At 42.2% G+C, this 25007-nt stretch overlaps 1 protein-coding gene across 2 annotated transcripts in view; it reads right to left on the reverse strand.

The window, feature by feature from the left end:
• NUDCD1 (NudC domain containing 1) overlaps positions 1-25007 on the reverse strand; it is a 556518-nt gene that overhangs the window by 144500 nt on the left and 387011 nt on the right. For both annotated transcript variants that reach the window (XM_069220624.1, XM_069220625.1), the window contains exon 8: positions 4883-5008. In XM_069220624.1, the coding sequence (XP_069076725.1) occupies positions 4883-5008 (126 nt within the window). The remainder of the gene's footprint in view (positions 1-4882; positions 5009-25007) is intronic.

Consider the following 25007-nt stretch of genomic DNA (forward strand, 5'->3'; position numbering starts at 1 on the left):
CGAAATACGGCCGCACAAGGATGGGAATCCAAGCTCTGTGCGGTTTGCGTCGATTTCAGCAGCCACAAGTGGGTGTCGCATCATTTCTCCAGCCACAATGCAGATGATGCGTCTATTTCCCAGCCGCGATGCAGAAAGTGCGTCATTTTCACAGCCGCATTGCAGGTGGTGCATCTAAATTTTCCATGTACGGCTCCACGTGTGTGGATTTTCACCTTAGTTCTACCAACTTCCCTCTTAAGGGCCCATGAACTGGATAGGGCGCCATTTGGCAGGGTAGGAATCTCAGCAGAGTGTCCAGGTGCTGGCAAAGGAAGTCTTCGATGGACCAGAGACTTCAAAACAGTTGGCAAGCTGAGTCCAAGCCCTTGGAGACACTTCACAAGCATGAATATTCCACAAATCCAGCCTTTGTCCTCTTTCAGGCAGAAGCAGCAACTGCAGGCCAACCCAGCAAAGCACAGTCACAGGCAAAGGGGCAGTACTCCTCCACTAGCTCTTCAGCACTTCTCCTTTGCAGAGGTTCCTCTTGGTTTCAGAAGTAATCTGAAAATCTGGGGTTTTAGGTCCACTACTTATACCTCTTTCTGCCTTTGAAGTAGGTACATTTCAAAGGAAAGTCTCTGGTGTTCACAAGATCCTGCCTTGCCCAGGCCTGACTCCAGGCTCACACCAGGGGGTTGGAGACTGCATTCTGTGAGGACAGGCACAGCCCATTCAGGTGTGTCAGCTCCTCCCTCCACCCTAGCTCAGATGACCCATCAGGATATGCAGGCTACACCCCAGCTCACTTTGTGTCATTGTCTAGTGGGGATTCAAAAATGGCCCAATTGTCAGTCTGACCCAGACAGGGAATACACAATCAGGCAGAGTCACAGAAAAGTTTAAGCAAGAAAATTCCCACTTTGTAAAAGTGTCATTTTCAAACTGACAATCTAAAAACCAACTTTAACAAATAATGTATTTTTAAATTGTGAGTTCAGAGACCCCAAACTCCACATCTCTATCTGCCCCCAAAGGGAAACCACACTTAAAAGATATTTTAAGGCAGCCCCCATGTTAACCTATGAGAGAGATAGGTCTTGCAACAGTGAAAAACGAATTTGGCAGTATTTCACCGTTAGGACATGAAAAACACACCAGTTTGTGCCCCACCTTGAACATATACTGCATCCTACCCATTGGCTTACTTTAGCAGGGCCTTACATATAAAGGGAAGGTTTGGGCCTGGCAAGTGGGCACACTTGCCAGGTTCAATTGGCAGTTTAAAACTGCACACACAGACACTGCAGTGGCAGGTCTGAGTCATGTTTACAGGGCTACTCATAAGGGTGGCACAATCAATGCTGCAGGCCCATTAGTAACATTTGATTTACAGGCCCTGAGCACCTCTAGTGCACTAGGGAATCACTAGTAAATCAAATATGCCAATCATGGGAAAGCCAATTACCCACACAATTTACACAGGGAGCACATGCACTTTAGCACTGGTCAGCAGTGGTGAAGTGCCCAGAGGACCAAAGCCGGCAAAAACAAAGTCCAGCACACTGTCAAAACATAGAAAGCAGAGGCAAAAAGATGGGAGACTATGCCAGGTCTAACAAATGCCACCCAGGGGAAGCTGAGGGTCTACTACGTCAGCCGTCCTCCTCACCACCATTAAGTAAGAGACTCCCTCCTTAGTAACCATGGTAGGGGGAGAAAGCATACCAGTATCGGGAGATGTGATCAGTCCGCTGGCTTCACCCAGGTCCTCACACCAGTGCTGGTATTACAAAGGGTCCAACAAACCCCCCCACAGTCTTCCCCAAAGCCTAACCCAACAGAATAGGGCTCAGGATCCAATCCAGGAGGAAAAGTTCAAGCTGGCATCAGTCGACACTGGGCAACGTCCGTCTGTGTCTGAGTCGGGGATGACAATGGGGATGGCGCCAAAGGTGGGCACAATGCCAGGCTGGCAAAAGAAAACATCTTCCCAAATGAGTCCAGCCTTTTGGATTCCCTATCCAGGGGAGAGGTAGGGAAAGTGCAGTGGGACGTTGAGGCTTCGACCATCAAGCTCTCACGGGTGGCAGGGATGACAATGGAGCTGGCACCTTCGGTGGGTGCCGGCATCAGGACCAGCGCCGGGGAAGGTCAAGGTGCTATGACCGGTGTCAGTCCACATCTAGGACTGGATCTATAGGAGTCCATCGACATGAGGCTGAAATCGCTGGCATGGAACCCGATAGAGCCCCCCCCAAAGCCCAAAGGTGCACAACAGGGTTAAACTGCCCAAAAATGAGGCTCATGACTTCATAAAATTCTTGGGCAGGACTCACAACGGCTCACGGAAAGCTGGGGCGGCATGAATTGGACCAGGCGCAGGTTCCGAAGAACAAGGCCTAGGATGACAATATTCCGTCGCCTCAGCGGACGGACGAGGAGAAGTTGAATACCGCTTCGACTTCTTGCCCTTCTTCTTATGTCTCAACTTTCCTGACAGTCCCCAGGACTTAGAGTGGGAAGACAATGATTTTGGACTCTGCAACCAGTCTCGGGACCTTCCTCTCGCCCGGGGCCTCAACTTGCATGGAGGTGCGTGCTGCGCCGGCATGAGCTTTAGGGAGCGCTCATTTTGGATACCTGGCCCAGCACTGAAAGTATGACTTTGGGTCATGGTCACACTCCAGATACCACAAGCACATGAGGTCTGGATCTGTCACAGGCATCTCCCGATGACAAGATCCACAGGGCTCAACAACCCCCCTTATGTGATGACATCTTGACACACTAGAAGGTAATACCTCAAAAGTCAAAAAAGGCCAGCCAAAAACAGACTTAGGGGTAGTTCTTCTCTTGGTTCAGCGTTGGCTGACGCAGAAAGAAAAGAACTGATGTCATTTTGTTGCTGACAGCGCCAACAACGGACCCGATCGAGCCACCTACCGGCACACAGGGGTACTGCTCATGAAAAATCTTGCAGATCTAGTCTGACGTGGGCAGAATTTGCAGGGAAAGAATCCGCAGCTAGAAGTCTCTATCAGATGTACTATTTTCAGCTCTTTACAAATAAATACCTATTATGCTAGATGTTTTAAAGAAAAGTCTTGCTACATCTTTGGATTCATAACATTAGCCAGAGCAAAAAATTATTGCGCTAGGAACTCCTTCTAAAGCAACATACTGTGACTGAATTCTTGGGGCCATAGAAAATGCTGGGTTTGATCCAATACAACAGGGTTTTTCCTAAAAGGAGTGAGCTCCTAAGCAAAATAAATCACAAGAAATTCCAGGTTCACTCCAAAGAGAATAGAGACATTTAAGGCCTCATTACGACCCTGGCGGCCCGCAGTAAACTGGCAGTAACACCGCCAACAGGCTGGCAGTGTTCCGCGAGCTATTAGGACTGTGGTGCAATAGCCACGGCCATACCGCCAGCCCCTCCACTATCCCGCCAGGCGGTCGGGGACTCATAATCACCAGCACCGCTGCCCTGGGGATTATGATCCCCGACCGCCAGCCTGGCCACAGTGGGAAACACCACCATAGAAAGGCTGGTGGTAAGGGGGACTTGGGGTGCCCCTAGGGCCCCTGCACTGCCCATGCACTTGGCATGGACAGTGCGGGGGCCCCCAAGCATAACCCTATCGCGCATTTCACTGCCTGAATTTTGAGCAGTGAAATGTGCGACGGTGCTACTGCACCCGCTGCACATCAGCATTGCTGCCGGCTCTATTACGAACCGGCAGCAATGTTGATGTGACTTTTCTGCTAGGCCAGCAAAAAAGTCGAAATAGGGAGACAGAAATACTGCCAGCACTGGAGGTATTCTGGCGCCCGCAGCCTCGACAGTCTTCTGTGAAGACCGCTGAGGTTGTAATGAGGGCCTTAATGTCATTGTGACTAAAGTTAGTTAGCCTATAAATTGTCCTATGGAGATGAATAATTCTAGAAAGAAACCTTCAATTAAAAGGACTTGTTACTACAAGTTGGTTAAATAATTTAGCTAGAAATGCAATCTCTCAACACTTCATTCTCTTCACTGCCTATAATGGCGTAATTCCTTGAGGAATGTAAGCTAATCAATCGGCTTTCACAGTATCGGGAAAAGTAATTATTCTGTTGAAATGCTGCCTGACTGAAACACAGGATAATCAGAAAAAATTGAAAAACGAAATCTGATGTATTACATTTTAAATTTGGGGCATGGGATGGCTTACGTTTCGAATTTCAAATCCCTAGCCGTCACCATTAAAGGTTAGAGGTGTAGAACCTTAATAGATTATTCGACATCCAGAGGCTGTGCTTCTTCTGCAGGCATCAAAGCAGTGCTTAATTTGTGCTTGTTGTTTCCGGTGCGGAGCGCCGGCACTTATTTTTTAGTGCCGGCACTTATTTTTCTGCCTCAAGCATTTACTGCGAGCAAAAGACATGTATGTAAAAGACGGAGGAAGAGAAAAACAAAATAGCGCCACAGTGGGAGAAATCTGCAGGAGGGAACTGAAGGGGCAGGGGTGGCTGTAAATGGATTGAAGAGGCCCGAGATGGCTTCAGGATTATGCTGCCTCAGTATTCTGTGCTCCCACATTTAATTGCAGGAGCCGCGTGTTTAAGGAGAGGGCTTTGGGCACCAGCACGTTTTTATTTACAAATTAAGAACTGCATCAAAGCACAGCAAACTTTCATATCAAAAAGTAAAAAATGTGGTTTTCGACAGAGCAAACAGAGTATGCTGCTTCCATTATGTAATACTGCCACTAGATAAGGTTAATTACAAGCCTACGCCGCACTGGAGGAAGACAGCTCTTTCACATAAACAGAGGCAGACACGAACACAGTGCAAAAACACATTTCATTAGAAATACATAAAAAATACAACAGGAGCGTGATCTTTACTTACCACGTGAGTTGTTTTCATTGAACTCCCTAAAAATCTACACAAACTTGTGCTGTCTTCTAGCAAAATGTCACATTCTTCCAGCTCTTGAGCATTACAGGCAGGCTTCTCTTTATCAGGGTCAGGATTCTGAAAACAAAGAAAAGTATGGCACTTCTGAATTAAAATACACCATGAATTAGGTTTAACAATGAAAGGAATAGCAGCACACCCTTTTATGGCAATGGGAGAGAATTTCTATACCATGTTTTAATCAATTTTATTTTACCAGTTTGCTTATTTTGTTAAGCTACAATTTTCTGGACATCAGTTGGAAGTTAATAGTTTGTAGATCTACACATGTGGCTGATCAGGTATGGAAAAAAACATACTCCTATAGTAAAATTACAAACACTAGAGACTCCCATCTGGAGTGTTTTTGTTAAGCTGAAAACTTCTGAAACAAATCTGGTGAAATGTTTGTTGGAATTGTTACCTACTGACTCCATTCCACCAGCAACAATATTTTCCAGACTTGAACGTTCATATAACAGCCTAATGACTTCTGTTAGAAATTGTTCCAGTGGGACTCGAATTACCAAATAGACTAAACATCTACATTACTGTATATTCTAAAAGGAAATGATGGGCTGAAATATGTTATCCCTAAAGAAATGGCATGGTCTGTCAAAATTAGCTGGGGCAAAGTAACAATGCTAAATTAAGTCTATTGTTTGTATGGGTCTAGGTGTGTTTATGTTGACTTCCAAGAGTCCTTTATACAGAATTGGGACTTTAATATTTATTTGCATCATACTAGTGAGTGTGCCAGCCTGCACCATGATGGAAACTGTCAGGTATGTGTTAGGTATATGACATGTGCATGCGACGCGCTCGCCGCGCGACCATGCATATATTCAAGATGGATTAGAACTTGGAATGCTGTGTATGGGTTTGAATGTGGAGGGCAGTTGCGTTGTGTGGCCAGTGTGGGCGGACGGGAGTTGAGGCTGTTTTACTATATCTTGGAAATAAAGAAGAACTTGTGAAACCTTAATCTGGAGTCCGCCGTACCTTTCAGTGGCGACGAGGGTTTTCAAGCTACAGCCTCTTCTTCCTGTGCTTCCTCTGCCGTTGGGTCCGGTTCTGCCAGCTATTCAGCCTGCCACGCCTACTTTTCATCCGACGGCCGAGATCCACTGAGTGAAGCATATTTGCTGCAAACTCTTCGTACTTTGAACTCTACGCGCTTTGAGGATTTCGGCGTATGCCGAAATTAAACGCGTCCCAGACGCACTGTAAGTACGTTTCCAGCAACTAGACCGCAGGTTCCACATTGCGTGGACGTTTCGGCGGCCATCTTCTAGCCCATCGCACCTCGTATTTTGATTGTGTGCTACGGTGACACGCACACCCGACTGCCATTTCACCTACAGTGTTTCTTATTCGAGTTGCATATTGTGGCTAATATTGAACACGTCCTATCTCACCGTGTATACGTTTTTACACATTTAGACTACTGCCTCCACATTCTGTAGACGCTTCGGCAGCCATTTTAAAGCCATATTGCACCTTGTATTCTGCTTGCGTGTCACGGTGACACGCACACCTCGACGGCGGACACATTCTGCGGCCATCTTAAATGTACTATTCTTCGTTGCTGCGCCCCATGTTACATTCAATCCTCTGTTGCTTGTCATGGTGACTAGTAGCTTTTAATGTGCTTCGGTGACGCGCACACCCATCATTTATTGTTACATTCATACAATTGTACAAATTGTAAATAGCTTATTTGTTACTTACGTTGTTTTATCTTTGTGATTAATATTCTTATTGCTTGTAATTATCATTATGCAGCAGTCTATTGTTCCTCCCCCTCCTTTTGTTCCCAATCCAGCTTTACCAGATGCAGATTGGGAGCAATGGAAAGAGGCTTTGAGGCGTATTTGGACGCCTTGGAGGGTGAAACCTTCACACACAAGAGGAAATTTGCAATTTTAAGACATTGTTTGGGTAGTGAAGGGCGTAAAATCTTAAAATATATTCCCAAAGGGCCTGTTTTAGCAATTGAAGGGGAAGGTGACGGTGTAGAAGATGAGTATCAAACTGCGATTAATTCACTTGATTTGAGGTTTAAAAAATGCAGAAATGTTACTTTGGAAAGACACAAATTCTACAAAAGGATCCAATCTGAGGGTGAATCTGCGTCCAGTTATGTTGGGGCTCTAAGACTTTTGGCTGTTTCTTGTGATTACAAAGAACTTGAGGAAGAGATGATAAAAGACCAGCTTGTGGAAAAAAACAATAATAAGAAAGTACAAGAAGCATTATTATCCACCCCCAATTTAACTTTACAGAAAGCCTTAGAGATTGCCACCAGAATTGAAAGCACTGCGTTGTTCATGGAACAAATGTCAATCGCTGACAACAGGAACCAGTCGCTACGATCTGAAGTGTTGGCTGTTAAGTCTAAATACAAGTATAGAAACATGAAGTGCGGAAATGCACCGCAGCCTATAGGAAGCAAGACTGGGAGAAATGTATCCAAACCTTTAGAGTGTTATAGATGTGGTAGTACTACTCATTTAGGTAATGCTAAATTCTGTCCAGCCCTGGATAAGATGTGTGCCAAATGTTACAAGAAAGGACATTTTGCGAGAGTATGTAAATCGAGTGTATCCAATAGTTCAGACAAACTCAACCACAAGGTTAATAGTGTTGTTGCAAATAATTACTCTTCTTCTAGTAGTGAGGAAGGGGAAATATTCATGGTGTATGACAAAGAACCCCTGGTTGGTGAAGTAAGGGACTCTTGTATGAGAAGACCATTTTGTTTGGTTGAGATAGATGGTGTTCAAGTTCACATGATGGCTGACTCGGGTTCACCATTCACTCTTTTGAGCGAGTCCAAGTGGAATGACCTGTTTAGAGCCAGAGGAGTCACCTTAAAACCTTCACCTATTCATCCTATTGGATACGGAGGGAAGGCAATTGAAGTAGTTGGGGAATTCCAAGCGACACTCAAATTTAAAGAAAACATTACGCCTGCTACAATTTATGTAGCCAAGGATGACACATGCCTTTTAGGATGGTGCGATCAGGGTAAATTAATGTTGGTGTTAGATCCAAATAATCCTGAACAAGTTGTAATGAAAAATTAGTTTTTGCTGGTGTCTTCGATCAAGTGTGATGAATGGGAATCATGTTATCCTGAGATATTTAATAGTAATGTGTGTTTATTTAAGGGTTTTGCTCACAAAATTAAAGTTAATAAGGATGCGCAACCGAAAGTACACAAAGTACGGAGGGTTCCCCTCACATTAAAAGACGATTTTAAGAAAGAGTTAGACAAACTGTGTGAATTGGACATAATTGAACCCATGGAATCTTCAAATTGGGTCGCACCTGTTGTGTTAGCCCGCAAAGCGAATGGATCATTACGAATGTGTGTGGATTTGCGTGATCTAAACGACCAAATTTGGGTTGATCAATAACCCCTGCCTAACATCTCGGAAATGCTATCCTCTATTAAAGACGGTAGAGTATTTTCTTTACTTGACATGACATCTGCTTACCATCAGATTAGTCTACATCCTAGCTCAAGACATTACACAGCCTTTATTACACCTTTTGGCTTATTCCAGTTCAAGCGTATGCCTTTTGGGTTGGCCTCCGCATCAGCGGTGTTTCAGAGAACAGTGGAGAGTATGTTCAAAGAGTTGAGTGGAGTGAGGGCATTTCAGGATGACATTTTGGTTTATGGGAAGAACAAATTTGAGCATGACGAAAGACTAGGTTGTGTGCTAGATGAACTCTCAGTTCCGCTAAGTGCCGATTTGGTGTGTCTTCTGTAGATTACTTGGGTTTCGAATTATCAGCCGAAGGTATCAAACCTAAAGTAAGCTTGGTTAAAGCCATTCAGGATTTTGTGTGTCCGGAGAATAAAGACCAATTGAGGTCTTTCATGGGACTGATAAGAGTTTTATGCCAGATTTGTACCAAATTGCTCAGAAAAGACATATAACTTAAGGAATCTATTGAAGAAGAATGTAAAATTCTTATGGGACTCTAATTGTAACCGGGAATTTGAGAGTGTGAAGCAAGAAATTGCTCATGCGATTCCCTTAAAACCCTTTGACACCCGGGATCACTCTATTATAATGACTGATGCCAGCCAGAAAGGATTGGGGGCTGTATTATTACAAAGGAGAGATGGTAAGGAAGAAGTTGTAGCATTTGCGTCAGCCAACGTACTCTGTGATCGAACGGGAGGCCTTGGTATGTTGGTGGGGCGTCAGTTATTTTAAACAGTTCGTATGGGGAACTAGATTTACTGTAAGGACGGACCATAAGCCGCTTGTTGAACTTTTTACTGTCAAGGGTGCTGCGAAAGCTACTCCAAGGATTGCCAAGTGGCAATACAAATTGTGTGAGCACAATTTTAAGTTAGAATATGTACCTGGAAAAAAAAATATTTTTGCGGATTGTTTGTCTAGACTGTCTAGCTCCGATTCTTCTGGAGAATTGTCAACTGATTTTGGTGCCAAGGAGGGTGATAATGACGTTGTGGTGTTCTCAGTTAGTGAACTTTTGGAAGGTGCGCTGAATGAACAAGAGTGGAGGGATGCGTGTGAGACAGATCAGGACATGAAATCAGTTATGCACGCTGTAACCATGGGGTGGTCCTTGTGGTCCTCTAGGGATGAATTAAAAGACAAGTTTAAACATGTTTTTGATGAATTATCAGTAATCAATGGTTTGTTATTTAGGTCAAGACAGTTAGTTGTACCGGATAGCATGAAAAAAGAGGGTTTTGACTTTAGCGCACGAAGGCCACATTGGAATGCGAGCAATGAAAAGGCGGCTCAGAGAAGGATTTTGGTGGCCTGGTGTTGATAAATGTGTAGAGTATTTTGTGAGGGATTGCGTGCATTGCGCAGTTAGTGACAATTCCCAAGTCACTGTACCGAGCCCGATATAAGCTGTTAAGGTTCCAGATAAACCCTGGAGTAAACTTGCAATAGACATTATAGGTCCAGTCAATTTGTCTTATGGGTCCCAAGAGTACGGATTAGTGCTTATCGATTACTACAGTAGATGGCCAGAAGTAAAAAATTTTAAAGTTCCAGACTCTAACAATGTGATCCAGTGGTTGGAAAGCATTTTTGCTAGAGAAGGTATTCCGGATGAGATCTTAACGGATAATGGTCCTCAGTTTATATCAACACAATTTGAGAAGTTTGTGAGGTTATTAGGCATTAGACATTCTAAGACATCATTGTATCATCTTCGTAGCAATGGGCTTGTAGAAAGGTTCAACAGGGTGCTCAAGGATAATATTCAGTTGTCCAAGTCTAGTGGTCTACATTGCAAATTGGAGTTAGCCAAATTGCTGTGGGCTGTGTGTACCACGAACAATTTGGACACTCAAGTTTCGCCTTTTGTCCTGCTACACGGCCGTATTCCATCTTCAAAGTTAACGAGAGAGTGGATGGGCCGTTTCGCTGTGCCATGGCATAAAGTTGAGGGTGTTATGGAGAAACGCATAGCTGCACAACAGAAATATATAACTAAGGTGGACACTGAACCTGCTGTTAAGTCATACAAAAGGCATCACAACCTCAAGATTGATTGGAAGGTGGGGGATCTAGTTAGGGTGAAGTTTCCGAGGATCATGGTCAAGGGCCAATCCAGGTTTAGCGACTGCAGGAAGATAATTCGTGTAGGAGACAGTGCCATTAAGTTGGAAGATGGTAAATGGTGGAATAAGAACAAATTATCTTTGTCTAGTACTGTGAACAAAGCTGATGTGTGTGCCGGTGAACAGGTTGAATTCACTAGCATGCCTTCTTCTTCTAGAACATGTGATCCTCCTACAGAACGTTGCAGACGATCTCCTAGAAATGTTAATCCGCTTAAGAAATTCAATGATTATGTGCCGATGTGACTGTAGTAGAATTGGAGTGCATAGGTATTGAATTCTCCATATAAGTCGTAGCATGTAAACTATTTAAGTAATTTTGTTTATGTTAATTTTGTAAGTGTTGTTATTAGGAAGGAGATGTGTTAGGTATATGACATGTGCATGCGACGCGCTCACCGCGCGACCATGCATATAATCAAGATGGATTAGAACTTGGAATGCTGTGTATGGGTTTGAATGTGGAGGGCAGTTGCGTTGTGGGGCCAGTGTGGGCGGACGGGAGTTGAGGCTGTTTTACTATATCTTGGAAATAAAGAAGAGCTTGTGAAACCTTAATCTGGAGTCCGCCGTACCTTTCATATGTCTTATTAAAATAAATCTGGATGAGAGAAGTCGAGTGGGAAGCTGTACAAATATATAGACCCAGTCTGGAAAATAGCAGCTGACAGGATGACAGAAGGATGGCAAGGAATAACCCGACTCCCTTCAACCTCGTCTCAAGACTAGAGACACCTTACATGAAAACTACTTCTGATAGACAAATGCTGCTGCTGAATTTATGTCAAGGATGTGAGGAACTCAAGCTGCGCTGATTAAAGTTCAGCTGATGCCCAGTAGCTTTCAGTTTAGCTATGTAGGCCCTCTCACTATTGTCCACACACCTGCTCTGCATTCTTAGTCTGGAGAAACAGACTCGAGGACAATGGACTCCGAACTTCCCATAGTTATGTGCAGACTCCTTTGTTCTAGACTGCTACTGCTGATCTCACACACACACATAAAATTATCAAACTGATATTGGGGTTCCCGCTGTTTTCTTTTTCACTGACATAACTGGCACTCTGATGTCATCACATGAGGAAAAAATAGACCATGGGAGGAGGGAGAGGGAAGGCTGTGCAATGTTGAAAGGAAAAAAGTTGGTACAGAGAGGGCATATCCTTCTAAGCCTGGTCTGGAACTACTCAAACATCTTCTGGCTGCCACAATTAGCACTTTACTCTGCAATATAAGTTCATGAAACACATGTAAGAGTATATATTTACAGGGAGTGTCTATATCATTGTGAACAGACTTTGGAGATATAATTGACATTTTATTTGAGGCATATGACAGACAGTGCCATTACAGCAAGAATTTAGGAGGTGCTAAAGACTAGAAATTCCCTGCAACCACACAACTGGTATACATGTAGGATTCAGTGGTCAGACTGACAAAATCTTTAATTCTGGGAGAAGTTGTGTCAAGATGGATTTTAGCAGCCACATCTGCTACAACTTCCCCTTTTTCTCTCTACACTTTTAGCTGTGGACAAGCGAAGACAAAGCAATCCCAGACATATACCACAAGATGACCTGGGCTCAACTAGGAGAGCTAGTACCTCTACCCAGAAGCCCTTCTGAGGACATAATGCCCCAATCAGAATATATCCTTACCGTTACCCCGCCACCCCGCCACCCCGCCACCCCCAGTTAGTATCTACGGCTATAGACCCTGCTACACCAGAGCAGTCTTAATAATTAATCCCGAGAAACAAGTCCTAATCTCCCAGATCGATCCACTAGTTGCTTATGTCAGTAGACTAGTACCAACCGAGCATAACAATCTTTTCCACAGTATACCCAAAATAAATGCCCAAATCATCAACACCATTTCTGAAATGAACTGAAGAATTGATATAGTATAATAGATTACAATCCCGGAAGGCACAGAAGGGTAACATTAGAACAACTTAATTCCATGGGTTAGCAACCTATTGTCAAGGGGCTTCATGTCAAAAATGCAAAAAATATACAGAAATCCTGGAAGAGACAGCATGGATCCAAATACAGCATTCAAAATGCAAATAGCACTGAGAAAGATACTCTGTAAACATATTAACATCTCCACTAAAACATTTAGGTGTGGCTAAGGAGTTGGTTGAGTGGTTACTACTTGGACCACCGGAAGAAGCAGGACTTAATTCAGATGTAATCTATTACTTTCCTTTGTTTTTTTTATTAGGCTGCAATGTAGGTGGTCTAATTTGTGCCCAAAACAGAGGATCAAAAGGTGAGGACAAGGACCAAGGTGAAGCAGACTCCTACAACTTATGAAGATGCTGCACTAAGGCATGAGTAGCAATTTGGGATAAATGTAATTTATTGTGAGAAATTGGTTTGTTGGTTGACTGCGTTGTGAATCTCGGTCAAGCAACAGCCAGAATGCGTTGCAGGCTGAACCACAAACTTAGAGGTAATGTGTTAAGTATTTATGCAGCACACAAACAGCAATAAAGTGAAAACAATACGGAAGAAAAATCCCAAACCAATTTAGTAAAATATAGTACATTTCAATATATTATTTGATACTACAATAACAAAGATCCAGTCATTAGAATCAAAGTTATTCATTTTTAAAAGGTTAAGATTCAAAATAGTGCCTAAAAGAGAAAAGCGCCAGGGCACAGTTTAAAGTTAAGCCAAGCGCGATGGAGTGCTGTTCGGATACAAGAAATGGATTGCGTCGGGTCAGCGCTGAACTTTGGACTTAAAAGAATTCTAATAAAAAGTGTCTGAGAAGGCAGACCCTCAGTGGGGCGATGTTGCAGGAGTGTCCGAGGAGGAAGCGCCATCATCGGATGGCCATGGAATGAAGCCGCTGTGAAGATTTTTACCTTTGGACTTAGTGGTCAAATTAGAAGTCGAAAATCTCCAGCGGGAAAAAACAGAAGGTTGTAGCCAAAGACAGTTGCACAAGGTCATATAACCCTTTGACACAGGACCGCTGAAATGGATTTGCTGCTGTGGAGAAGAATGTAGCGGGGGAAAAGCCATGAAGTCTATCCGACTAGCATTTGTCCATAAAGATGCCGGCAGATGAAAAAACAGTGATGCATGAGATTGATAAGATGGAATTCAGAGACAAGTATGTGAAAAGCAATTTGACTAAGGAAGAAAAATATGCTCTTTTGCAACTTAAAGAATGTGATGACATTATAAGTAAATCAACGGACAAAGAGGGAGCCATTGTCTTCATAAATAAGGACAAATATGGGGCTGAAACAATAGAAGAACTTCAAAACAATGACCATTATAGAAGTATACCTGAAGACCCACCATGTCCGTACTACCTGGAATTGAGCACATTATACATCAAGGAGTACATGGAGGATGAGTATCAAAGAAAGAGGAGGAGCACTAGCTGAACAAGAGTGGCAGAAGACCTGTAATGTATATACTGTCCATGATCCATAAGAATCCAGTTGCAATTCCTGGACGACTGAAAATCTCAGGTGTGAACTCAATATTAGAACCTTTAGCAAAATATGATGATTTATGTTTGAATCCTCTTATATGTGACATTCTGAGTTATTTGAAGGGCACCAAAGGAACCTATAAATAAACTGGAGGAGATCCCATTCAATGAACAAGACGACGTTATGGTCACTTTCGATAACGTTAGTTTATATACTAACATTTCACAAAACTGGTAATCGAAGCCATAAAATACTGCCTTGAAACCAGATAGAGACCACATTGGGTCCCTACTGAAATTATTCTAGAAATGGCAAAGATATGCCTTAGGGGGAATTTTTTATGTTTCAACAATCAATTCTATTTACTAATCAAAGGGAGTGGCATGGGCTGTCCATTCATCCAAAAAATTGCCATTATGTTCATGGCCTTATATGAGGCCAAACGGATCTTTGAAAAATGCAAGAAGAACACTGTTATATGGAAATATGTTGACAATATCATAATAATCCTGAAGGGATCAGAAGAAAACTCCAAAATTTCTTTCACTGGTTGAATCAGTATGAATATCCAATTTCAAATAACATCAAGTAAGACCCAAATTGGCTTCCTGGATTTAACTATAATGCATGAAGAAGGATAGATGTTTACAACTCTATATACAAATGATACGAATTGGAATACTTTCTTCCACTATCGTAGTTCACATCAAAGTGATCTGAAGGATAATCTTCCATACAGCTAATTTCTTTGGATACAAAGAAACTGATGAAAAAAAAAAGATTATTTTTGTAATGCAACCAGACTTTTAAATGATCTAAGAGAGCAGCAATATCCAATGAAACTACTGAAAAGGGCATTGAAATATACTTGGTAGGCATCCCGGGAACTGTTACTTATCCCTAAAGCTAATAAAAGTATGGATCACCATGTCTGTGTTTCAACCTTTAACGGAGTGACAAATATTGTAAAGTCCACAGTAAAAAGAAAGCGAAACATGGTTTCAGAAATAGAGCAATTCAGTAATCATCCACTGTTTGCATTAAAAAGGAATCGTAACATTTGAGATGGTCTAGTAGATTCCAGAAAGATCAGAACAACACAGATGTGCACATTTTTGGGACTTCCATCAGTTAGGGGTCATCACAAGTGTAGGAATGGTACAAGCTTTTCCCAGCACCATAGAAGGGGAAGAAATTAGTTACAATAGAAGGACCTTAAAACATAGTGAAGTAACTATACACAAAACCAAGAATCTTGTATATTCGGTGCAATGCCCATGAAATCAGAAACAAACACATAAGGCTACACAAGTCCTGAATTAGATGCAAAACACTTGGAGCACCACAGGCGGAACATTTGCAGATGGTACATCATACAGCCTTCGAACCACAATGGACTGTCCTAAGACGTGACAGGGAGTGATATTAACAACAACATGCTTTGGCTGGAAGCCCGATTAATTTTGTACTTGACGACAAATGATAATAGACATGAGACATCCGAAAGTGGTCACATTTTCTAGGGAAGGCACTGTAACATGGACAATACAAGGCGCTTTTTATTTGCCCAGAATACTTCGCAGGGGGTATCATTTATTTCAAGCTATATTCCCTCTGTCTCCTACAATGCAGCACAATGGCATTATACATTTTCCTTGACTTGTAACCTAAGCCATGTGTGAGTTACAGTTACTCAGGGCTTGACTGAGATCTTTGCGGACGAGTTACTCTGTCACAACGGAGACAGATAATCCGTCCGCCCAAATATAAATCCCATTATATCATATGGGATTTATATTTTGGCAACTCGTCCGCCAAGTTCTCAATAAGGCTCTTAGTCTCCCACAATGCACCACCTTTGCATCATCTGTTTAAAAACAAGTAACATGTCTACTATTTTCCCTTTGATTGAGTTTTTTTTAACAATGTACTCTGGAAGCTCAAGTGAAACCTATTTTCCAAACACTGCCCGCAATATTTTATTGCCCAAGGCAAGAATAAGTGAATTAACCAGAAAGAATTACATTTTCCAGAACCACCCAGGCCAATGAAGATCATTTAACCCAGGCGTGCAGACCGGATAGATCGTCACAAGGAAATGAGTACCCATGACGGCGTCTGAACTGTGCCAATGTCAAACCTTTAGAATTAGGCAACTATAGGCCTACATAGGAACTGAAAGAACTTTGACAAGAGCACTAAGAGTCCAGCGAGCTGAAACATTAATTATAGCTCCATACATGCCAACCCGCCCGATTCAAGTGGGAGACTACTGATTTCAAGATTAGTCTCCCGCCTCCCGATTCCTGCGTGCAGAAACCAGATTCTGAGTTGTGTAAAACTGCTAAAAATAAAATGGTGATGCCTGTCACACACGCTCTAATCTCTCCCTCTAAGAATACTTCTGACATCAAAAACACTGTGGAGGGGGCGATCGGGAGAATGTGACAGTCCTCGGCATTTTATTTTTTTATTTTTGGCAGTTCTACATAGCACAAACAAAAACAGAGTTTAGAATTCTGTTGCCGTTTGCCCTATGTTATTGAACTGTCAAAAATGAAATTATGATTGTCTCTCACCATGCATACCAACAGACCTATGCAGACACATTGCCTCTGCTTCAACATAAGTCAGTGGAGAAAATACATTCTCCCAACGATTCCTTTAAATTCTCCCACTTACATGCCAACATTTTAGAGCAAGCATGTAGCTCACACCTAGGGCCAGATGTATCAAAGGGTTTTTCCCAGTCTGTGTAAATGGGAAAATGTCTTCGTACATATGGCCCCTAGTCCGGTATAGGCTTGCAAGCAACAGAAATTGAAAGAAGCAGATTTTATCTTCTCACATCTATGGGCAAAATCATTTAATGTTACTTCTCAAATAGCATTTGTTAAGGGCCCGTCTTTTTATGTTTGATTCTTCCCTTAAAGTTTTCTAAAACACAGCAGATTCAGGAAACAGATGGGAAATTATTGCGTCAATATAGGCAAAGAAAAATTACATGTATCCCCCCTGTATGGTCCAAATGAAGACTCCCCTTTGTAATAGACTCAAATCGAAGACAAACAACAAAACATCTCTGGTAAATTTATTGTAGCAGGTGATTTCAACTGTATTTACCCCATGAAAAAAGTCCAACATGCAATTTTGGCATTAACTTAGTCATGAAGACAAACCCAAGACAGAATTTATACTTTTGACTTCACTTTCCTAGTAAATATTCCACGATAAATGTTTTCTTCGTAAGCTGTATTCTGACAAAAATCTTCCAGGTCTTTGTCATCGTGTCTAGGATACAGATAATGCTCCAGTGGCCTTACAGTTGGACACAACCTGAGAACTAGGACTAATAGGCAGTCCTTAATAAAGATTGCCAAGGACATTATTGTGGCCTACTTTGAGATTAAGAATATACTACCACAATTAAGAATTTTCTAAGAGAATTCTTGGAAACTAACGTTCAGTCAGGCACTGATAATACATTAAGAGATGTAGAGAAAGTCGCCATTCAGGGCTTCACCTTCATGTATCTCAACAATATTGAATAACATTACAAGAGGAAACATTACTGAGAGACAAACTTGTGGATGTGGAGGAACAACAAGTCTTAGAGGTATAAAGCACCCACATACGAAACCATTAAACATTACGAGGGGAGCAGAACGAGACTTAGAGGAAGTGCTATAACAGAGAGACTGAAAACACGGTAACAATATCTGGACATTGACAAAAATTTTATCACAGAGAATGACTACAGGGACTTGCCCTTCAGCTTGACCTTGTGAAAGGGGTAACACTGCATGCTCCCTGGTGTAAGCGCACAGGTATGCAGTTTGTCATGAGTATATGGTTAAGATGGCACAATTTCACAATGGCCTTGATGTGTTTGCATGAAGTTTGCTTCACAGCGAAGCATACTAACATGTGCATCTGTGTGCATGAAAGTGCACAATATGTTGGTTTGTTTTATTAGTCCTTGTTCAATAAATACTAGAAGGTTGTGATATATGTTTAATACTGAATGTCGGACCCTTACAGCATTAAAGGTGTTTATGTTCTCATTTTTCTTCCACATGGCAGGTTATTATATATGCGTCAGTGACAGGTAAGTGAGCCTGCATTTCATTCTTTGTTTGGTACGCGTAGTTGTGCTTTTAACTAACTGAAACTTATATTATGCAGGGGACTAAACACATGTGTAGAGACGGAGGGTGTAGTGAAATATGTGTTTTTGACCACTGACTTTTTGTTGCACTACTTTCCACCTGGATTAGCTGTCTACTGTTCACCAATTGCAGATTACATTTTGCATTCAGTTTAGCTGCCTATTGACTTTATCGTAGCGTTAGACATTGCAGCTGAGACCTTGTTAAATCCGTCTGTGTTTTTCCACATTGTAAACTGTGCTTGTTTTCGTATTCTTTCTCACCGAAGATCTAGGACATATTAATACTGAACAGTTAGTCAGTCAACACGATAAGAATGTACCAGACGACAGTTTTTTTTGCAGGCAGGGAATGGTTTGGCCTTGGGAGAAATGCCTTGGGATGTTGGCCAATTCTTAACGTGTTCCTTTCAACTCTGACCTACATTAGCCAGCATGTTTGAATATTTCTCTTTCATGGGAGTTTTTTTTTTCTCCAGAAAGCCCTTTTGGTTCTTTAAGATATAAAAAGGTGGCCCTGCTCAGTAGTGGTTGAATTTCCAAGACCTCGGTCAGGATTAGACGTATCTATCCCGTGAGGGTGGGGATCTTTGTCCCAATGGAACGGGGTCATCTTTTTGCTGGCATGAAAAAGATGAAAAGCTTGGGAGACCCTACGGTGCTGAATTTTTACTTTGTTCTTTGCTTTGCATAATTATAATCACATATATTCTCTGTGCACATTGCAGTTGAGAATTATTTGGGTATATTTTCATTTCATTGCTGTGACTATTTTTTAACATGTGCTTTCAACCTACTAATCTCCCTTTGTAGGAACCTCGTGGTGAATTAATAACAAATGTCTTCTTTGAACTGAGAAGTGCATTCAAGAGATTTTTTGCCAGCTCGGTCACTGTTGAAAGCAAGACATTTTGGCATAGATCAGACAGTCTAAAAGAAAGAGGTTGGAGAGGTTGAGAGTGCACAATTTAAAAGTGTAAATAGGTTTTTGTTCAGAGAATTAAAGGAAGCACCGCAAACCATGTCTGAAAATGCATGTGAAATTAAAATGCCTTATGATGTTGTGACAAATGTTTTTTCTTGTTAATCAGGGTTCTCTAGGTTTTGGGATGGGTGCTTGGATAAAACAAAAGTGTTTTCATGTTTAGAAAAGGTGCTTTTTGAGAAGAATGATATCCCTTTTATTCTTGACAAGACAGTCTGGATACTTTTGTTGGCTTACAGAAAAATGCATGAGAGATGTAAGCATTACATAGAAAATGAAAATAAGAAATTAAAGGAGCAAGGCAGCCAGAACAAATTATTGAAAGGCATAGCTGAGATCTACCAAGCTGTTACAAGAGAATGTGACTTTTCACATTCCAGTAATGAGGAGGTTAAAAAAAAGGTGGGGGCCAGTGTGAGCTGCACGAGCAGAGCGTAGTTCATGCGCAGAGTAGGCCACAGTTTTTGGCAGGAGTTGAAATGCATTCTTTAAAAGATTACACTGAGCAAAAAGTTGGCGATGTTACCAGTATATTCAGACAACTTTTGCAGAGTATGATGTGTACAATTAATTCAGACAAGACACTGGTACTGTCGCAAAATGTGCGGTTTCTAGGAATTCAGTGGAATCCAGAACATAGAGAGATGTTGTTACAGGTAAAACAAAAGATTTTAGAGTTTGCTACAATTGCACTAAGCAAGAGACACAGAGTTTCCTGAAATTGTTTGATTTTTGGAAACAGCATGACCCTCATCTGAGTAAAATCTTACCCCTTTGGTACAAAGTAACCAGGAAAAAACATGTTTGAATGGAGTGAAGAGCAGCTGTGTGCTTTTGATTTGACAAATTAAATAATTCAACAGACTTTAGATTTGTGTACAGTGCAAGAGGGAAACAGAGTTACATGTAACTGCTCAGGGACAATATGCAAACTGGAGTATGTGGCAGAAACAGGAGTAGGACAAGGGTGCCCCTAGGAATTTGGACTGGAAAACTACCTGACTTTAGGGAGCGCTATACTCCTTTTGAAAAACAGCTTTTGGTTTGTTATTGGGCTCTAGTGGACACTGAGCAAATAACACTAGGTTATAATGTAATTCTGAGACCTGAAATACCAATCATGCAGTGGGTGATCAGTTCACCTTGGTCTCACCATACAGGACATACACAAGAGGCTAGTATCATACACTGGATCTGGTACATACAAGACAGGGCTCAAGCAGGACTGGTTGGTACTGCAGCCGTACATGAACAGGTGTTACAAGCCCCTGTACAGGGTGAGGAGAGAGTGCAGAAGGTACCACAGGTAAAAGAATCAACAGTGAAATGGAGTGCATCATTTGAATTCTTGTCCCCTGAGGATAGAAAGCAGGTTTGGTTCGCTAATGATTCATTCAAATATGTGGGTATTAAAAGACATTGGAAAGCAATGTCATACAATCCAGTTACTGAAAAGTTGTTGTCTACCACATGAGAAGGAAAAAGTAGCCAATATGCAGAGTTGTACACTGTGTGTCAGACTCGAAAGCAAGAGCTGCCTAGGACATGTCATTTTTACACTGATTCTTGGTCCATTGCTAATGGATTAGCCGTTTGGCTTTCCACATGGCATGCCCATAACTGGTTCATTCATTCAAAGGAGGTGTGGAGTAAAGAGTTGTGGCAGGAAATTTGGGAAATGTTAGAACAGAGTAAAATCATAGATGCTCATTGTCCTGTTGACTCACTAGAACACTGGGTCAATTCCCTTGCAGACGACAAAGACAAAAGTTCAGAGTCAGAAGTGTCAACCCAGAATTCTGACTTGGTGGGGATGGCTAAGTGGGCGCACCAGAAATGTGGACACCTGGGACAAAAAGCAACTTACAGGTGGGCAGAGATTAGAGGGATGCACATTCCCTTAAATTTGATAAAAGCTGTGATTTTGCAATGTCCTATTTGTCAGCACACACAACAGATCTGTCCCAAAAACAGTCAAAGATCAATTGGGGAGAGGAAAGTTACTAGGACAGGTAGAAATCAAAGCTATTCTGTTACATTGTGGAGAATGTGATTTATTCATACAGATTGGAGACAAAATTGTCCAACTTGTCATAGGTGTAGTGTATGGAGGATTGGTAAGGAAGGGGACTACCCCAGCCCTTCTGACAGTGCAAGGAAAGGGAAGCTGTGATCCAGCAGATAAAAACCTAAGTGCCAAGGTGTGGGTTGAATCCCCAAATGGCCATTCAGAACCTGCAGAAATTATAGTAAAGGGTCCCGATAACGTCCTACTGATTATAAAACAAGGAAAGGAATAAAGAGAGCACATTTCAGATGACAAATGTTATTTGCAAGAAAAATAATAATTGTTTCTTTTACAGATCTTACTGTGACTTGCCATTGACCACGAGTGTGCTGTGTGGTCTCCGTTCGGGCGTTTGCGTGTGGGGTCGGGGGAGGGACCGCACACCCAACTTGAACCTGACTGATAACCTTTGTGCAAGGCTCCTGCTACTTTTAAAGTACAAAACCTATTGATCCATTTTGCGCTAATTCTGCTTCTCAGATTCAAGTTCTACATGGGAACAATACAGAGTACCATGGATGTTCTGTCAACCTGTTTGATTACATTTTTCCACTGAAACTAACCGATGGCTTGTTGTCATCTGATGACTGCTGCCAGTCTCATTAAGCATGTTTAAGTTGCCAGTTGGCGGACTATTCTCGCATGGGAACACTTATATTCCAGCAAACCTTTCAGGTGGACCATGTACTTTTACATGATTAGAACTCATGATGTTTTCATCTAATTCTACACCAACTTGCTATCCTAGAGACACTATTCAATCAGTCATTATCCCAATCAGAATATATAAGCTGCAGTCTTTTCATTGTAGGTGTGTCTGGTTTAACTGTGTTTAAGATCATTACGTTAATCCACTTCCATTGCTTTCTAGTGATTGCTTTTATCATTTCATTATGTTGCTGTATACAATGCAAACCTGATTTGCTTATAATGTTCTTTTATTTTTTTAAATAAGAGAAAAATACACAAAGTCATTGATCAAAGGGTGGAAATGTAATGAAATATGTGTTTTTGACCACTGTCGGTGTTTCACTACTTTGTACCTCGATTAGCTGTCTAGGGTTCACCAATTGCACATTACATTTTGTATTCAGTTTAGCTGCCTATTGACTTTATCGTAGCGTCAGACATTGCAGTTGAGACCTTGTTAAATCCATCTGTTTTTTTCCACATTGTAAACTGTGCTTGTTTTCGTATTCTTTCTCACCGAACAGCTACGACATGTTATCACCGAACAGTTAGTCAGTCAACACGATAAGAATGTACCAGACGTCTGTTTTTTGTGCAGGCAGGGAATGGTTTGGCCTTGGGAGAAATGCCTTGGGATGTTGGCCAATTCTCAACACGTTCCTTTAAACTCTGACCTACATTAGCCAGCATGTTTGAATATTTCTCTTTCATGGGACTTTTTTTTTCTTCCAGAAAGCCCTTTTGGTTCTTTAAGGTATAAAAAGGTGGCCCTGCTCAGTAGCAGTTGAATTTCCAAGACCTCGGTCAGGATGAGACGTTGAATGCCTGACATCTCTGTCCCGTGAGGGTGGGGATCTTTGTCCCAGTGGAACGGGGTCATCTTCTTGCTGGCATGAGAAAGATGAGGAGCTTGGCAGGCACTACAGTGATAAAGTTTTACTTCATTCTTTGCTTTGCATAATTATAATCATGTATATTTGCTGTGTACATTGCAGTTGAGAATTATTTGGGTATATTTTCATTTCATTGCTGTGACTATTTTTGAACGTGTGCTTTCAACCTACTAATCTCCTTTTTTAGGAACCTCCTGGTGAAATAATAATAAATGTCTTCTTTGAACTGAGAAGTGCATTCCAGAGATTTTTGTCAGCTCGGTCATTAGTGAAAGCAAAACAGAGGGGTACTAACATTTAAATGCTGATGAAAGCCCAGGTCCTCTAGAGGCCATTAAAAGAGGGCTGAAATATGGCAACAAAACACAGGGAGAGTCACTATGTCCGCTTTAGACACCCACATTTACTAGATTTTAATCATGCCAGAGGGACCCAACATTTTAGGGAAACTGTGGTACCCTCTAAGCATTTGTATGTCACTTCAAATAGACCTTGTCTGCAATATTATCAAAAGTGCTCCTTGGAATATGGTCAAGCCCCTCCTAGTTTATAGGAACCAGACTGAGACCCGATGATGAAGGATGACACCAACACAATCTGTGAGGGTCATAAAAAATCTCCATGGGATGTCAGATGAAGATTTCCTGAACCAGGCTGGATATTCAATGCTTGTGTATGGGAAAAAATTGTACAGGATATGTTTTTGTGAGAATTGACATTCCTCAGCCCCATTTCTCTTATCTCTCAAGGCACCTGGAAAGAATCTTCCCCACCTCTGGCTCTCAATGTTCTCTATATTGTACCATATTGAGGCTCTTTATGAATTGAACAGCTAGCCCAGTTCAGCCATACTTACAACTGAAGCTACTGCCACCTCCTTTAGTGATGTCCCGTGTTATAAAGTAAATTAATTTACAACACAGATCCTCCCTCATGGGCCTATAAGCATCACATTTTTTGCACCAAAGTTTATTATCATTTCAATCACAATTACAATACAGAAGCAGTAAAAAAGCAGTAGCTACAACATCGCAGTCATGTGTTCAGGGCCATACCAATTAATAAACATTTCAACGTTATGGCATACCTGACAAATTTACTGCACCACAACCAATCATCCAATCAACTTAACTACCCCCCCCACCACCCACGTGCCCTGTCTGTAGGTAGCAATAACAACATCTTTTCCACCAGAAGACTACTGTGTGAGCCCACTGGCCCCCAAAGCAAAACCAATAAGGAAGAGGAACAAGGGCATATCGTGGAAGGATGGAATCTCTTCGTTATCCTAACCATTTGCACTGGAAGCGGTTTCTGATCCCTCCACATCATACAAAGCTCTTCCGTCGAAACATCCCTCGCCCTGGCAATGTCCACAGTGCACTGTCTCCTCTGAGCTTCCCTCAGCAAGGTAGCCCCCCTCATATTCAACCCACTAATAGAGCTCCCCTGTCCATCTGGGAAGCAATGGTCCCCGTTTGTTCTTTCAGTTATTCTTGATTTGCTGTTTTGCCAGAATTAGTGCCAAATCAATAAATCTTTCTGGACTCCCGGGAAGAACCTGTTAATTTTCTCAGGAGTTGTGTGCGCCCTATGTAAGTAGTTAAAATTAATTAATTTAAAGCGGGTATTATGAGGGACCCAGTGTGTTTCAGCAAGTATTTTGATCCAATCCACATCTGAAATGGTAGTGTCGGATACCCAGGTGGCTCTGAGGGAGGTTAAAGGAGTGCTTGTGTCTGCGAAGATTGCTGTGTAAAAGCCCATTATGGCCATGTACCAGCCAGTAGATGTGCACAACCATTGACAGCCCTGCAGCAATTGCGGCTCCTCCAGACCTTTCCACCAGTGCCGCCTCAGCATTGCAATGACCACTCCGTGGAAGAGGAAATGATCCAGCGGCAAGTCACATGCCATCTGCAGGCCCATGAAAGGCCGCAGAACCGTGGTGTCATACAGCTCCTAGGGTCATCAGAACCTGAGCCACCCACTCCCCCAAGCACTGGGCAGGCAGCACCCCTAGGTGAAAAAGCATGCCAACCATTTGAGAGGTATCGCCAGGGCACAGGCAATAACTACTCCCAATCTCTGCAGATCTTGAGCCAGCAATGCCTCACCACAGGTTGCAATTTAAGAGGCTGCACAGACCTTTTTATGCTCCAGCAGGAGCTGCAACAAGCAGGC

The sequence above is a fragment of the Pleurodeles waltl genome, chromosome 2_2 (assembly GCF_031143425.1).
Source record: "Pleurodeles waltl isolate 20211129_DDA chromosome 2_2, aPleWal1.hap1.20221129, whole genome shotgun sequence".
Classification (NCBI taxonomy): domain Eukaryota; kingdom Metazoa; phylum Chordata; class Amphibia; order Caudata; family Salamandridae; genus Pleurodeles; species Pleurodeles waltl.